Source organism: Leuresthes tenuis, unplaced genomic scaffold (genome assembly GCF_036924035.1).
Source record: "Leuresthes tenuis unplaced genomic scaffold, fLeuTen1.0.hap1 SCAF_14, whole genome shotgun sequence".
NCBI lineage: Eukaryota > Metazoa > Chordata > Actinopteri > Atheriniformes > Atherinopsidae > Leuresthes > Leuresthes tenuis.
The window spans coordinates 27,615,817-27,633,436 of record NW_027325368.1 but is presented as its reverse complement, the minus strand read 5'-3'; the positions used below and the strand labels follow the sequence as shown (position 1 = coordinate 27,633,436).

Genomic DNA, 17,620 nt, shown 5'->3' with positions numbered 1-17,620 from the left:
TTTCTAAAAGTAGAATGGGAGGTAGAGCCTTCAGTTATCAGGCCCCTCTCTTGTGGAATAAGCAGCCAGTAAATGTTCGGGAAGCAGACACCCTTTATACTTTTAAGATTAGGCTTAAAACTTTCCTTTTTGATAAAGCTTATAGTTAGGGATAAAGGTAATCCTGAAACATCCCATAGTTAAGCTGCTATATGCTTAGACTGCTGGGGGAGCTCCCGTGATGCACCTCTCCTCCCACTGCTCTCTTTAATTCAATTCAATTCAATTTTATTTATATAGCGCCAGATTACAACAATTGTCATCTCAAGGCACTCAAGTAATATAGTCCAATTCAAGCCAATTGGAATTCAATTCATCGTAATCATAATCCAATTAAATCATATAGAGCCAATTCAAAATAATATCCTAGCTAAGGAAACCAACAGATTGCACCGAAACTTGTCTTCAGTCCAATCTCCCGTCCTGAGCGTGCCTGTGGCGACTGTGGAAAGGAACGACTCCATAACGCCATTCAAAGGATATCTGTTGGAACAGGGAAACACAAGTTAATAACCACAATAATGTCACATGTACATAAAATCATTTGAGAAATTAAACAGGGGGAAAAAGAGAGCAAAGTGAGGAAAGGTGTGACAGATGAGGTCTTTACTCTGCATGTACATATGACATCATTGTTGTCATTAACTTGTGTTTCTCTAACTTCTTTTTCTAAAATTTAAAAAAAACAAGCATTTTTATGTATGGATATTTTCATCAGTAACTGCACATATATTTTGATTTCGAATGTACCAGGGTATATTATATTATATTATATTATATTATATTATATAATTTTTTGTAATTAGTCTGCACTTTTTGAGAAAAAGCGTCTGAATCGCTTTTATCCAACTGAACGACAAAGCAGAAATCTGTTCATCAAGTGGGCCAGATTAGAACTTTTTTTACCCAACTATGTCCGCTACCAAAAGTTGTCCCTGCTCTCCTAGTTTGAATAGGAATATGCTTCCATTTGAACACATAAACTCCATAAACGTATCTTTTGCATGTGGGCTTTTGTTTTTGATTGATTTGACGTCCACATAATACTAACTTTCTCCATCCTATCGGCTGACTAAAATGGCCTTTTTGTGCCACTTGACTTTCTCTCTCACACACAGCCGCATTTGTCTTGCAAATCCTTCCCTGCTGCGTCGCGTTCAGGCGAGGAAAAGAGAGCAGTCGGACATCAGTGAAGTTCAAGCCAGCGAACAAGCGGAGAGGCTGTTCCATAGCAGAAGCTTTTGTCGATATCAAAACGGAGAGCTGGTGAAAAATGATGCATGCTTTTACATCTCTGAATCCTGGCAACTGACGAAAGGGGGGGGGGGGGGGGGGGGGGGGTATAAAAATCCTCCCTGGAGGCTGAAATCAGTGTTAAAGCAAACAAAAGACCCCCGGTCTCAACGGGTTGAGTGTCCGCTAGCGCGCGACGGGGATCAACAACGCAGAGTGGAGGAGATGGATGGAGACGCACACGTACAAACGGCCGTGACTTCAATTTGCATTTTAGTAATTTATCACTTTTTTGTTGAGTTATTCGGGGATTTAAAGAGTCAGAGAAAGAAAATCGATCATTTGTCAAAGTTCGGGTGGAGCTGTGAGGTACAGTTTTTCATCTGGACATTAAACCGCGCACGAGTCACCGTTCACAGTGGTCATTGGCTTACCTGCGTCCACTGGTCTTTCTCCTGCCTTGAAATGCAGTCTGAAATCTGCCCAGTCTAGTTCATTTCCATTTTCAAAAGGGCCTCTGTGTGAATAGACTGTAATATTTCATGACGGGGCACGTAAAAGCTGTGCACAATGCCTCTCATATCCACCCTGCTTTCAGTTGTGACAAAGATCATAGCAAGAGGTCTTTATGACTAATTCATTCAAAGGCGCATCTCTTATCCTCTGGCGCGGAGGTCAGCCCGTCGTGTTCAGTGCACCAGGAGGGTTTTCAGGGGCCAGAGGCGGCCAGCTGGCTTTATCTCTCTCACACACACACACACACACACACACACACACACACACACACACACACACACACACACACACACACACATTAAGTTTTCCCCAATACCACAGTGAGCAGAGAGGGAATACTCGAAAAGGCAGGCTGTAAATTCCACTGCAGGAAAACACACACACACACATGCACGCACGTATGTATGTGCGTGTGTGTGAGTAAGAGACAGAGGTGTTCCCTTAGAATACACTGGAAGTGATATCATTATTATATGTCGCATTCGTGCTGGTATTACTTCTGACGTGTTAAAGTCAGTTTAATGTGTTGAATGATGCACGAGCCTACTGAAACGTCGGCACTGATATATTAGTTCTAATTTTCTCGTTACATTTATTTTCTTAGTATTAGGGTGAGCGATAGGGTGACCAACGTCACTTAATCTTTCAGAGCTCCTTTAAGGTCAGTCATGGACAAAAAACCTGCGGTATATTAATACCACACAGCACGTATTTGCTTCCCTCGGTGACGCGCGGCCACATCGCAGCATGCAGCAGACGCCCAGTTGTGTTATAAATTCAAACTGGAAGCAAGTATTTACGCATGAACACGCAGGAACCGGGATCAAAGATATTATTAGAATAGCATTGTTATACAATGACTAGAAGTTACAGTTTCAGTTGGGCATGTTCTCGCTCCTTCGTTTCTGCTTGTTCAGTACATACATTTTAATAGGGGGGGGGGGGGGGGGTAGCTGCAGAAGTAAAATTTTCGTGTAAAAGGGCTTTTTGTTACCTTCTCATAGAGATTCACACGTGTATTCATTTTAGTGCTGAATGAGCTGAAATCTTTATCTAATCGTTTATCCTTTTTCAGGTCTATGTAGCACCACCCGCTCTCTTCTCAGTGGAAAACTCTATTCGTGCGCCCCTGTGGCCACTTGCCACTTGTGGCACAGGCGCATAAAGTTGGATTTTTCAAGAAGTTTAATTTCACAGAAAGAACATAAGTTTGAATCTCAAGTGCTTTGAGGGTACAAAAAACAGCATCTTAGCACCATATGTTTAACGACTACGGCCGTCCAGTCTTTATTAAAGGCAAAAAGTGGTCCTTTAAAAGTTGGAAAGGCTCCTTTATTTGAGTTAGATGGAGCACTTGCGCACAAAACCAGCAGCGCGCATTGCCATTGACTCGCCCTCTTTCTTTTTCTTTCAGTAGTCTGAAGCGGCCACCGTCATTGCCCGTTTCACTCCAGCATAAGCTTTTCATCTCCAGGCTTTGTTCTCTGTGAAAGTAATGCTGCGAATCAAAGACATGACAATATTTTCCATCAGCTTGGAGACCTGGGACAAGAGCCCTCGAGCTTTGGCAAAAATCAGGGCTGGTTATTCATCCTGTCACTCCGCACCTGTGGTCCCGCATTCAAAGTATACAGACCTGTCCCTATTAACATTAATTATTCACAAACAACACAAAGGCTGAAATAGAGCAGGTTGAAGTCTGTTTATGGCTCCTAAACGTTTTATTCCTCTGAAGATGTGCCCATAGCTTTTCTCTTTACCACAAACGAGTGCCCGTCTCTTTTTCAGTCTTGAGTAGCCCTACAGTTCAGATTTTACAATCGCAGCATCTGCTTAATCTACCGAATGAAAATATGACACAAAACAGAGCTAATAAAGGATTTGTTACGTCTCAATAATGACTTACCCTCACGAGAAACAAAGATGCATGATGGTGGGAGCCGTATGGTTCCGGGGGTACTCGGGAAGGTTTACGCTCTTGTGAAGAAAGCACCAGGTGATGACAAGAAAATTGCCATTCCCAGGAGGAGAACACACCAAATCCACCTCCTTTCTCTCCTTGAAAAAATAGAGGACATAAATTAAATTGGCTTATCAATGCGCAGCCAAAAGAACTCCCTGTTAATTGGCTGCGGGTGCACAAAACAAACGCAGGACACGTTTGGCCTGTCTGGCCCGAGTTGCGCTTTCAGCCTGGTGTCACGTCATTGAAAATGTGTTTTTGTTATTGCAAAACGTCATGCTTTACAGCAGCCATATTGTACTCCGGACAAAGGCTGATGGAACATTAAAGACGTGGAACACGGTGCCAAATCCATCTCGAAGACACTACAAGGGCCTCTCTTTGCTTGCTTTTAGGCAGCTGCTGTCCAGGGACTCGAGCGCAAGGAAATGAAAAGAGACAAAGTTTGAACAACCAGGTGCCTCCCTGGAGACAGATCCCATCTAGTGGGACAAGGACATAAAGATGTATTTCAGACCATTAAGGTCACGTCTGACAACAGAGGGCGTCGTGAGGGGGACGGTCCCCTCTGACTCCGCTCTCTCTTGCTTCCTTCTCGGTCATTGCCAAGCAGACATCTGTTGGATACGTAAGGCTCATCCCCAAAGCAAATATGTACGTACGTACAATGTACCGGTGGAGTGTTGAGCAGGTCAGCCTCACAAACTTCTTGCTGGATAGAGAAATGCTTCCAAGGTTTTAATAATGACTGCGGGGCAGTGCTCCCCTTGCGGGATAATCTGCAAGTCAAGCCGATTTGTCGCTCTTGTTCGGCGTCTCCCCAGCGCGCTAACATGTGGCGCAAAGCGGATTTGGGAGAATTAGAGATGGTGTAACCTCTTACTTTCTACCAAATGTGTTAATCTAAAGCTAAAGACCGACTAATGTTGCTTTAATCACAAAATAAGCCGTGACCATTATGATATGTTTATTTTCTTATTTGTTCATTTACGGTAAACCTCAGACACCAGCAGAACAGACGTTGTCAACCACCGACGCGTAAAAGGTCCAACTGCTGTTTCTCACGCCAATACGTCAATAATTCTCAAAGAAGCTTAAGAAGTTTAGAAGTTTAAACAGCACCGCGAAAAAAAGTAGAATGGCTGTAGTTCAGCCTATTGTATAGCTGTGGATGAAACATTTAAAAGTAAAGTACTTGTTACGATTTCTTCAGACAGTGACACAAGAGAGATGTGAGCGCAGCTTCATATCAGAAGTAACCTGTCACAAACTGTGAGCTAGCACGTTATTTAAGCTGCGGTTGCTTCTGTGTGCTCCTTAATAAGTATCAGAAGTCCATGAAAAGCGGGCCTACACGGTCACGGCAAGTAGTTAAAAAAACTTAACGGAATGAAGAAGCTGCGTTAACACGTGTGTGTTTGAAATGTGTTCTCACAAAGTGATGCACAATTCCGACGGCATGTCCCGAGCCTGAAACGGTTCAGGTGATGGAAATGGCTGCTTCTTCTCTGAAAAGGAGACTCTTCATAGTTTTACGTTTTAAGTCAGAACATCAAAGAATTTAGGGTTTTTTTCTGCTGACGGGGAGTCAATTTAAGACGTCAGGCTTGAGTTAGATGTTTGGTTTTGGCATTCAGAGAGCTTTCAGAGGTCAGATGTCCATCCTCCGCGGCTCCGTGCGTTGGTTCTACAGCACTACGTAGGAAGCTGCGCGCTGCGTGTCTGTGCGGTGAATCAGCGGCCTTTGAGCTCAGTGGCGAGCCTTTTCAACCAAATTACCGCTTGGCGTGGCTCATAATGTCCCCGCCTGTGGAGGACGGAAGGAAATAAAACCTGTCAAACAGTAAAATGCTCCGGCTCTTTTAAGGCTTGCCAAGCCCCTACCCAGAGTGAAGAGGTGGTCGGGAGTATTTCAGCCTGTCCCTTCCGCTTGACTGCGAGCGGACCAAAGGATGTAGAGTGGCTCTTTGCGCCCTGCGCACTAAAAAGCATCAACTGTACAAAGATGCGAGAAACTACAATGCTACCCCTGTTTATTCCCCCGACCCGCTAATACCGTGGCGCAATCAAAGTGGAACTGGCCCTCCCGTCAAACAGATGAAGTTGCACTGACTCGCTAACATTTGACTTTCTAATGGCTGTAATAGGATTACATGCTCCTGTAATGAGAAGAGGATGTGGACAATCTGCTGAGGAAAGAGAGAGAAAGAAAAAGCTCTCCGTCAAAATTTAGGATAAATAGGAATCTTTATAGGGAAAAGAAACAGCCTAGTTCCATGTTAGCCGTGAGAATCCTCCGACAGGACAAAAAAAACTGCGCTAACTCACCTGCTGCGTTGGACGGTTCTAACTCGAACTTCTGGATCTGAAGAGCGGCTGCAGCGGTTCCCCTTCAGCCGTGTGTTCGCAGCTCAGGCCCACATGGTTCATATAAGAGGCAGTGTGTTGGTGGAGTGGGGGTAGACACATGATGGAGGGATGCCGCTATCACGGGAAAATCTGTCCCGGCAGCACCTGGTAGCACAGAGCGGCATTCAGCAGCTTCCCACCACAGTCCTACACGCCCTCGTGCGCCTTAAACGCCTTCAGCTGCTGTGGGTATACAGTCTGTTCATTAGCATGTCATTTGCATATTGACATCACATAAATATGTCCTGCATTACTTTGCTTTAATAGCCAGGTTCTCAGACGTTCAGAGCTGACATGTTTTATCCACCTGCGGTCACATGTGCGCGTTTGGAGGTATTCACGGTGATGTTTTCATGTCGTAAAGTTGCTGATAAATTTTAAAAATGTCTCAGTAATATTAAGCACCAGAAGCTTTTGTGTAGTTTGACACCGTCTGGCTTCAGAGTCAAAAGTCAAAAAGCACCGAACAAGATAAACAAAGCACAAGATATGCGGCTTTCAGAGGCCGTGGGAAATTTAGTTGATGATAATTAATGTTAATAATGTTTCTAATAATACACCGTCCTGCTAACGGTGTGTTAACGAGATGATGGACGTATTTTAGTGGCTGCATGACGTCAGTCAGGTCACGTCATATCTCTACATTGTCTGTGCAGTAAAGAAGCAAAATGATTTATTTATGAAGTGCTTTTATTTGCAGAATAAATCCTTGTACACCAAAATAAAAATAGGATTTTTCTTATCGTAGTTAAATTAATAATATGTATATATATGAACTGTGAAAAAATAAATACATGATTGCCTGTTGCTTTAATTACAAAAATAAAATTATCAACATGATAAAAGTATCGGAGACAGCACAGCGCGTGTCCCCGCTCACATCACACACATTAACATAATGACTTCACATGTCCAGCCGGTGCTGCTCAGGCCACCAGGCCGAACGGAGGCTCGTTTTCGATGTCTGTGAGGCCCGCCTTGCTGTGCAGTTTTAGGGGGTCTTCGGGTGTCCAGACTTTGGTGGTACGGATTATGTTCTGCTCGCGGAGCTGCTTTTCATCGGACCAGGACAGAGAGTGACCGGCCAACGGAGGCAGACCGTAGTCCGGGTCGCTTGGCGAGGGAGACCCTGGGAGGAGAAAAGTGACACCACGAACATTACTGAGATGCTTCATCTGCAGCAGCAGCACTCAGACGGGTGGGCTTGAACGAACTTACTTGTTCCTCTGTGGCAGATAATGACCTTCTTAGGCTGCGCGTGCGTCTCGCTGTTGGGGTTTCTAATTGGCAGGTCAGACTGCACCAGCTCGGCCAGGAAGTTAATGTAGCCGATCGCAAGCCGCAGAGTGTCCACCTTGGAGAGTCTTTTCTCGTATGGAAGAGTCGGGATGTGGGAACGCAGCCCCTCGAACGCGTCATTGATGGACTGCATCCTCCGGCGCTCCCTGACGTTCGCAGCCTGCCTCAGCTGCTGCATCTCCATCTCAGATCTCAGTCGCCTCCTCCGCTTCAGCAGCGGGCCGCCTCGGTGGCCCCTGTGCGGGGACAGGTCAGGGGTGCTGTCAGCGCAGCCATATGAGAAGGTGGAAGACGAGGAGGAGAAGGACAAGTTGCCGACGTCGTAGTCTCCATCGTGAGGCGCTGCTCTGCCACCGCAGTCTTTGCTGTAATAGTCCTGGAGATGAGTGGTGAGGAAGTCCACGTCATCATCTAAAAAGTCATCAGTGTCCAAATGCCCGTCTCTCGAGGACTGGTCGGTGAAAAATTCGTCATCGTCAAAATAAGGAGGGGAGGAGAGAGAGTCGAGTCCGGAGAGAGGGTCCAGCACAGAGTCCATGTTTGTACCTCTGGCTCCTGCTGCGGAACAATGACACTTTTCTTCTTCCAACAACTCGTTGTTCTGAGCTGGATGCTCACGGTCAAAGTTTTAGTCGAAGAAAAGGCACGCGAGGGGTCTTTATAGCGACATCCATAGTCGCGTGCCGTTTGCAATGTGGGCCAACCAATCACAGCTCGGTCCGTGAGGCGCACCTCGAGATAATCCCCAGAAAACCACACCCCCAGTCCCTGACAGTCAGGACGTCTCAACTCTGAGCTGTCAGCGGCTGTTGTCCTGCAGGAGCGTCCGCAGACATGATTTAATCTGTTTTAATTATTCTGTTTAAAGGAATAAATAAACCCGAGCCGCCCATGAGCAGGTTGTAGAGTAAGCAAACTATCACATGCAGGACATAAAGTGTGAGGAGGAACAGCGAGTCTGTCATCAGAAAGGTGAAATCTGTTTTTCTTTTCATATCTTTTCATCCTCAAATCATAAAAGAGCTGCGAGCTCAACGCTGACCTTAATGACCAGGAAATATTTTTTAAAAGCTGTGTTAACATCAGCAACAATGATAAGAATAAGCATGAGGATGATCACAGTATTAATGATAATAACGGAAGAAGCGACTCTGAGGTGTATCTGTTTGAACCATCAATGAATAAAGCTCCACAGAGCTCCAGTCTGAAGCCGCACATTTAAAGAGAGTCAGATCCCAGCTTTCCAGTTACAATAGCCAGAACAGAAAACGTGTTTCCTCACAGTCTGCGGGTCAGAGCTCTCCACTCCGTCATTTATTCTGCAGTAAGTGGCCAGCGCTGCTGCCACAAACACGTGCACCGGTGGAGTGGTCGATGCGCTACTTGTGCCAGACACTGCAGTTTTGATTGGAATAACTGGTCGGCAAATAATAGCTCAGTGGTGGGCTCCGGGGCGCGCGCCTCGTTGACACCTCACGCGACAAATTAAGGAACCCCGGTATAACGAAAAGAAGACTGCCCACTGATCTGTAAGTACACATCTATTCAGCCCATTCAGTGAAAAGAGTCACTTTGTTCTGCAGAGAAAACGACCTTCTGTAGGGGCAGGCGGCGTGCACGCGCACCGTGCATGTGTGGATATTGGTTGTGCGATAGAAAGCTGCAACCCGGACCATAGTCGTGGGAAGAAGGCCACTTGTGTCCCTTTGGCCACTCAATACAACACGCCGCGTGATAATGAGGCCTGTGTGGCTGTCTGCATGATGAAGCTGTAGCTGAGCTGCTGAGTCACACAACAAAACCATCTTTTATTAACACTTATGACACTCTGAAGTGTTCGCTGAATGAGCAGCGAGCACTCTTAGAAGCACTCTTAAAATTAGCTGAGCTCCCTGCTCAACCCAGGAAACCTGCGTGGAAGGCGCAAGCCCGAGCTGCAAGATGAAAAAGTAACGGTGAGGACAGTAACGCGCGCCTCTGCCGCTACGTTCACTGCAGCTTGCTCTCATGTTCGTTGCGTGTCTAGTTGAAACATCCCACGCATCTGTGTGTGTGTGTGTGTGGATAGATTCTATGTGAAACAGGTGCGCGCACAGCGCAGGGACGGGCCAGTGATTTCACTTCTCTTATTTTAACATTAAAACAATTTGTGCCGTTTGTGTGTGTGTGTGTGTGTGTTTGCTTTGCAGACTTTCTACAGACAACTGAGCCCCCACCCCCCCCCCCACCCCCCCACCCCCCACCACCACCACCACCCCCGCCTCTCCCTGAACCACTTGATAATTCGAACCGTGCAGGTTTTTAACGCACCGTGACTGCGCGCTCCACGCCGCTTCATTGATGAACGTGTCGTGTTTTCAACAGGCCGACCTGCGCGAGCGAACAAGTGGTTGGGTTCCCATGCAGGGCCCCGCTCTGCAGCATGCAGCTTGCTGGATGCGTTAAAAAAAACTCCAAAACCTGCTCTACCGGCCATCAGGCACGGAAGGGATTGCTGGTGAATGGACGCACTCACAATTAAAATCAAGAGCCACAGAAAGGCCAGATAATTCTGTGAGAATGTCCTTCTGATGTCAGACAGAGACGGAAGTGCTCACAGGTTGGTTGAAGCTGGTTTTCAGCAGCTCTTCTTTTTATTTTCACACTTTCAGTCCTTAAATGATGGATGGTTGTGATTTGCAGGAGCAAACAAATGTCACTCTGTGCTAAAATAACTAATTTCCGTTCCACATCATCGTTCAGGAAACTTTCAGGACTCAGAGCACTACTGTTACCATAGAGGAGGAATGTTTTCTTAAATCTAATCCTAAAATAGTGCTTAAAATATGGCTTGATATCTAGCATGAAATTCTGAATTGTGTCTTTACCTCAGTTTGCCTGCCAGACTGGAAAAGGAAATCCAGAAAGTGAACTATGGCAGACAGATGTGTGGAATTAGAGCTAACGCTAATCCTCCCACACAGTGATAATCCTGTAATCTCTGGCTACAAGGGATTATCCATCTGGATGACTATAACAAATTAATGGGATTTACTGCCGAGTAATTTGATGAGTTGAATAGATGCATCTTCAGCTGTAACAACAGCCACTTAAAGGCAGAGCATTCAGCTGCTTTTCCTAACATGGACATTTTAGAAAGTTTCATCACGTTTCAGCTGTGGGGCCAAAGAGTTTTGCTTTCAGTTAGCTGTCGTATCGCTCTGTATGACAGTCAACATTGAGTGGTACTGCATTTCACATGTGAGAACTTGACATATACCTTATGTTTGACCTGATGTCAGCAGCTGGACAGGTTGAACATTGTGTTCTCTGGATGCTCAAGCATGCGTTTTTCACGGCATACAGTTAAGAGTACTGGCTGAAAACAGGGGAGTGGAGTGGGGCTGCAGACATGTCCTAAGAGTTTGAAGAACCGTCTCATACAGACTGAACAGGTAGGTGTCTTCAAACCTTTGACTGGGACTGTACATCTAGCGATCTGTCTTTTCTCAAGCCCAGATTTTTTTTTCTTTTGTAACTGAGTATGAGACACTATTCCAACATGAACACAGTCCAATGCTTGTCACACCTGATTGCAATACTTAGCTACAACAAAGTAATTACTGATAAGACTTATTGTGAGGTTTTTTAATTGAATAACAGCTCAGCTTTGTTGCTCGCGCTCGTCCTGGCGGTCTGTGGATTTCAAACACTTACTCAGTGCAGTTATTCCACACTCTGACTCCCTGAGCTGTGTTTGTTGCACTGGAGGTTCATGATGTTTGGGTCTTATTTGGAACATATTCTTAATATTGGGGGCCAATGATTGGTTTCCTGCTCTACATAATTTGGGCTGTTCAACCAAATTTGAATTAAAAATTAATTTATTGATTTAACCTTATTGCAACAGACTTTAATGTAATCACTCCAAGGAATTTAAATTCAGATACTTTTTATAATTCTATATTATTTATCATACATTTCTTATTGGTGGAAGTTGAGCGATGTCCAAATATAAATTTAGTTTTACTTGTCAATTTCTTGTAATCAAACCAAATCTTTAGTTTATTTAATCCATTTTCATTCAGAAGTTCGTCCAAATCATTATCACAGCACAGTAATGACACATAATGTACAGGAAGAACAGCAGAAGACAGATAAAAGTCATAACTTTTCCCAGTCATGGGAGAAAATCCTAATTTCTTCACTCCTCTGTCCTCCTGCTTGTGATCTGGAAATTATTCACAGATTAAATAATTATAAATAAATAAAAATAATTTGAAGGAAAAGGCACCAGGAGCCAAAAGGTGGAGGAGAAAGTGTCACGTCTGTTAGTTTTGTTATGTTAAGTTTCTAGTTAGTTTTTAGTTTTTGCCGTGTTTTCCTTAGTTTTTCCTGCCCTGCCATCAGCTTCACTCATGTCACCAATTACCCTCCTCAGTATTTAGCTTCCAGGTTCTCTCATGCTCATTGCCAGAGCCTCACCTTCACTGTTGCCATGTCCCAGCACGCCTTGCCATGTCAGGTATCCTCATGGTTTCACAGTCATAGGCAGGTTTTGTTTTTCCATAGTTTAGGTTTTTGTTTACTGGCTCAGCCATGTTTTTTTTTTTCATTTCGTCTACAATGAATCAAGAGTTTTTCTTTGAAATACCTGCATCCAGGTCCTACCTTCACCACCACGACACGCTTCAACCCTTCGTTATGACAGAGAGCAGGCTGCAGGAGGAGCTATAAGCAAAGAAACACCAGTGGATCCTCTGTGCAAGCCTTTTGGTAACCAACAACATCCTGAAGAAGGATGTTAATCATAAAAAAATCAATCCAAAGTAAATTTGTCAGCAAGAATTGCTCCTCAGACAGAAATGATGAAATTAAATTACATCATGCTCTGATTCCATATCTATGTCACTTAAATTAGTGATTCCCAATCCTGGTCCTCGAGGCCCCCCGCCCTGCATGTTTTCTATGTTTCCCTGCTCCAGCACACCTGATTCAACTGAATGGGTCAGGTCTTTATGCTCTGCAGAAGGCTGAGGATGACTCACGATTGATTTAAATCATGATCAGCAGTGCCAAATGCTTTTTTAAATCCACAAATATCCCTGTAGCATCTTTCTTATTTTCAACTGCAGTTGTTACAATATCAACAAATTCCATTAGTATGTGTTTTTGGTCTAAACACATTTTTTGTGATGAATTTATATAAACCTCAAACCGTGAGTGTAATTAAATAGGCCTGTAGTTAGAGAGTAAATCTTACTCATGGGTACAACCTTTGCTACTTAAATTTGGTCAGGGAATATGCCAGTTGGTAAGGATAGGTTACAGATGTAGGTCACAACACATTCTATGATGCTTTTTACCATATCAATGCCATCACAGTCTTTTGCTTTCTAACCTTTAAATGATTGCCAAACAAGGACCAACACTAACAGAGAACTCATCAAAATAATTTCTGAAATGATCATTTTCATTGGTGGTTTTGATATGGGGCTGCATGGTGGTGTGGTGGTTAGCACCATCACCTCACAGCAGAGGGCTCCAGGTTCAACTCCCGGCTGGTTCCTTCTGTGTGGAGTCTGCATGTTCTCCCTGTGTATGCGTGGGTTCCTTCTGGGTTCCACTCCAGCTTCCTCTCACCGTCCAAAAACATGCTGTTTGGTTAACTGGTGACTCTAAAATTGTAGTTCGGAGTGAGTGTGAGCGTGCGTGGTTGTTTGAATTGTGTGGCCCTGTGATGGACTGGCAACCTGTCCAGGGTGGATGGATAGTTAAAAAATACTAGACTCTGACAAACAGAACTATGGTTTATTCCTTATTTCAAAGCCAATGTTTCTTTAAACATGAATGTTGTAATTTTACAGTCATGGCAACTTTAAACTGTAAAATGTAGAATATCTTCAGAAAGAAAATGATTTTGTACAGAGAGTAGTTTGATAAAATATATTAAGATATTGAACAATAGCAAGGCTTTCATATTGTGTGCAACCCCAAAATAATTATTTTATTAATTATGCCAAAAAGAATAAAATAAATATATTTCAGCTGGCTTTATTTCCAATCGTCACATGAATTGAATTAGCCAATCAATGGGCTTTTTACTGAAAAAAAAAAGGGCAGATTGTTTTCCGTGTTTCTTTTTTTAAATTTACAACAGCAGAGAGGAGAGAGCTGTATAAAGGGGGTCTGAAATGTGTTTCCATTGTGTTTCTATAGATCTGTGGTTCCCAAACTTTTCTCAAGGGTGTCATGATCCTTCTTGGCTGTGGTGTTTGTTTGGTTTCTGGGTCTTAGGCTGGTTGAGCAGGTTATTCAGGAAGCCCGGGGTGAATGCAGGACTAGCACCTGCTTTCCATCTGCGCTCATTAAGATGCATTCATAAGGATTTGCAGGAGCAACCAGTCTTCACTTGACTGTTCTCACTGATACAGTGGTAATTTGGCTGACTTCTGCACTCATTTTGTGGTGGAACCCTCTGTGTATTTATCTTGTTCTCTTATGCTCCCAGTGTCTGTTGCTCTCTGGATTTCCAAGCTAAATGATTCAGCTCTCTACTGTGGATTCTGAGACACCTGCCTGCCACCATTGACTCAGTACCTTCTTCGCCACAGCCAGCACCCTCCACTCTTGAAACCTTATTGGACTCGGTAAGGCAAAACACTCATCTTCTCTTGGACAAATGACCTCTCTGATTCATGCTATTCATCTCCCTCTCCTCCCATAGTTACCTGGACCATCTCATCTCTGCACCGATCTTTGATAAACCTGGTATTTACTCAAATCTCCCTGAGTAACATCTGACCTTGAGTCCGGTTTGTGAGTTAGCCCAGCTTTTGCCGTGAAAACATTTCAAGCCCCCGTCCCAAATCAAATTCTGGCTATTTCTTGTATTCTTGTCTTCTGCAGTGTTTTTTCAAAAGTAGTCTGTGATAAACTTTAATATGACTGCAACTTCACATGTGAACTCAAGAAATGACTCTGTGGAGGGGTCTGGGTGATGGACAGTCATCTCTCTGTTTCACATGTCCAGTTTGGTGCTCAAAGCATCCAGATGAAACCACAAACCACTGTCAGTTTATAGCTGCTATTTCTGTGTATCCAACTACCAGACTAATTACTGCAGAACAATCACTGGTTTTATTTCACTGCAAAGTAACATGACCAGTGCAGTGTTCTACACATTCAGCTGGCTGCTGGTGAACAACAGTCAAAACTAATGGTTACTTTAAAGTACTGGCCCAGTGTGTTACAGAAACCCAACACCTGCTGTTAATTTCCTTCACTAAATGTGGACATCTTGACTGACTCTTTGTCAGTAGGTTATTTTCTTTTCACTGACTATAAAAATAAGAACAAAGAGAAGCATGCCGTTCCATTGGTAAACCTTAGATTTTTCTTTACCCCCCACCCCACCCCCCGTAGGTGCAACCGTCACAGGAGGAACATGTTAATGTTATATCCCATGTTATCCGGATGAGAGAGAAACTGCAAAAGATGAGTGAGTTGGCCCAGGCATGCCTGGCAGATGCACAGGAGTCACAAAAAGCATGGTATGATTGTACAGCTAGAGAGAAGCTTTAATTCAGGACAAAAGGTGTTGGTAATGTTACCTACAAATGACGGCAAGCTGCTGGCAAAATGGCAGGGTCCCTTTGAAGTGCAGAGGAAGTTGGGCCCTACAATTTACCAGGTTGCAACTCCGGGGCTTCAGCGATCAAGTAAAGTGCTTCATGTCAACCTGCTTAAAGAGTGGATCCAGTGCAGTGAGAAGGGGGCAGAGGTGCTACTCGGAGGAAGAAGAGGTAGATCAATATTTACCATCACCTTCAGATGCTGACCTGGGTTTGAGTCATCTCACCAAAAAACAACAGTCTGAGGTAAAATCTTTAATTAATTCAGACATATGTCAAGAATATCTAGGTCGCCCAAATTTGGTGGAACATGATATTGTGCTGAAAGCTGAGGCATCAGTGAGACGTATGAGTTATAGGATACCAGAGCGCCTCCTGGGGGCTTTAAAGAAAGAAGTGGCTCTTACGCTGTCCCTGGGAATCATTCGGCCTTCAAAAAGTGAGTGGTGTAACCCAGTTGTCTTGGTTCCCAAGAAAGATGGAACCATAAGATTCTGCATCTACTTTAGGTACCTTAACTCTGTTTCAGAGTTTGCTTGATACCCAACACCACGAATGGATAAACTTACTGAGCGCTTGGGAAAAGCTAAATATCTCACCACCATTGACTTTTCTAAGGGCTATTGGCAGGTGCCTCTTTGTGAACGATCTCGTGAGCTGACAGCTTTCCGCACATCTTGGGGCTGTTTGAGTTTACAGTTTTGCCATTTGGTTTGCATGGGGCCCCTGCCACCTTCCAAAGACTGATGGACCAGGTACTGGATGGACTTGCTGATTATGCATGTGCATATCTTGATGACATTGTCATTTACACTGACTCCTGGGAGACACATATGGAACATCTGATGGAGGTCCAGGGCCATTTGGAGTCTGCTGGCCTCACAATCAATCCTGCAAAGTGTGCCCTGGCCAGAGTAGAAACGCAGTACCTCGGTTTCACCGTTGGAGGTGGGGTTAGTTTGGTTCTTTGTTAAGTTAGTATGGTTTCTGTGTTAAGTTACTTATCATTTGAACAGTTGGTTTGAAGTTATTATGACTTTAATTTGTTTTGTTCATTTGACCTCTTTTAAAATCAAATAGTCCGAAAATGTCTGGGTTGATGTAGGTGTTGCTGTATGGATTATTGATTAAAAGAAGAAAAATGTGTCTGGATCCTCAGTCTTGGAATTCTCCTTATTGCCTCCATGGCCGCTCAGGCATTCTAACATGGAGATGAATACATGGATGAGTTTCCCCTGGTCTTTTTGGGAGAGAAAACCTTTAATTCTGTTTGTTTCTGAGTTGGTAAAAAGTTGCCTTGGTGACAGCTTTTGATGTGGCTGCTTAAAGTCAGATCTGAGTCTATCAACACTCCAAGGTTACGAACTTGGTCAGTGATTGTAAGGGCCCGAGTCTCAAGATATTTACCAATGCTGACCCTCTTCTCTTTGCTACCAAACGGAACGATCTCAGTTTTGTCTTCATTTAATTGTAGAAAATTCTCTCTCATCCAGGTGTTTATTTCCTTCAGACACTGACACCGTACATCTGCTGGGCTGCAGTCGTCTGGTGACAGAGACACATAAAGTTGTGTATTGTCTGCATAACTGGGATAATTGATGTTAAAGTTCTGTAATATCTGACCCAAAGGGAGCATATACGAGTTGACTCCACATGTCACAGCCAGTCACTCAGATCCATAGTGGCCAATTGTAACAAAATAACTCCGGCCTTCTAAATGGGACCTGAACCAGTTAAGGACCGCTCCAGAAAGTCCAACCCAGTTTTCCAGCCTGTGCAACGGGATTCTGTGATCTACAGTATCAAACGCAGCGCTGAGATCCAACAGAATCAGGATTGAAACATAACCAGAATCCGTATTCAACCTAATGTCGTTTAACACTTTGACCAGAGCTGTTTCAGTGCTGTGATGATGTCGGAAGCCTGATTGAAAGTTTTCGAGACTTCCACTTTCATTCAGAAAGTCATTGAGCTGGTTACATACAACTTTCTCAATAATCCTGCATATAAAAGAGAGATTAGAGACAGGTCTGTAGTTGTTCATCACAGAGGCGTCTAGAGTTCTCTTCTGTAGGAGTGGCTTAATGGCAGCTGTCTTTAGTGACTTGGGAAAAATACCTGATGCCAGTGAGCTGTTAACTATTTGTAGGAGATCATTTTCTACTGAGGTAAAAACACTTTTTAAAAAGTCAGATGGTATTATGTCCAGAGTGCAAGTTGTTGATTTCAGATGCCGAACTGTTTCCTCTAGGATTTTTAAATCAACAATATTAAATTGTGACATAACGTCTGAGTTATTTCTAGGTTTTAGACACAGATTAATTTTCTTGTTTGTCTGTGTGGTGTGAATGTTTTGTCTAATTGTTTTGATTTTTTTTTTTGGCTAAAAAAGTTGGCAAATTCGTTGCATTTCTCAGTGGAGAGGAGGTCTGGGTTTTGGAGGAGTTTTTCAACCATAGCAAACAGAATTGGAGAATTGTTGGCGTTCTTATTAATCAGTTCAGATAAATGCAGCTCTCTGGCCCTGCACAGCTCATTGTTAGAACTA

The 17,620-nt window shown here is 43.8% G+C and overlaps 1 protein-coding gene and 1 long non-coding RNA gene across 2 annotated transcripts; both read right to left on the bottom strand.

Annotated features, from left to right (window-relative positions):
• Positions 1-392: 392 nt before the first annotated feature.
• On the bottom strand, positions 393-6,142 carry LOC140268911 (uncharacterized). The gene is made up of 3 exons (XR_011907571.1): positions 6,080-6,142; positions 3,695-3,846; positions 393-522 (listed from the first exon to the last, which is right to left on the bottom strand). It is a non-coding gene; the product is annotated as an uncharacterized lncRNA (long non-coding RNA).
• A 740-nt stretch (positions 6,143-6,882) lies between these two features.
• Positions 6,883-8,063, bottom strand: ptf1a (pancreas associated transcription factor 1a). The gene is made up of 2 exons (XM_072363936.1): positions 7,379-8,063; positions 6,883-7,289 (listed from the first exon to the last, which is right to left on the bottom strand). Exons 1-2 carry the CDS (start codon positions 7,995-7,997, stop codon positions 7,087-7,089), a joined length of 822 nt encoding a protein of 273 aa, XP_072220037.1. The 5' UTR covers positions 7,998-8,063; the 3' UTR covers positions 6,883-7,086.
• Between the last annotated feature and the right edge of the window lie 9,557 nt (positions 8,064-17,620).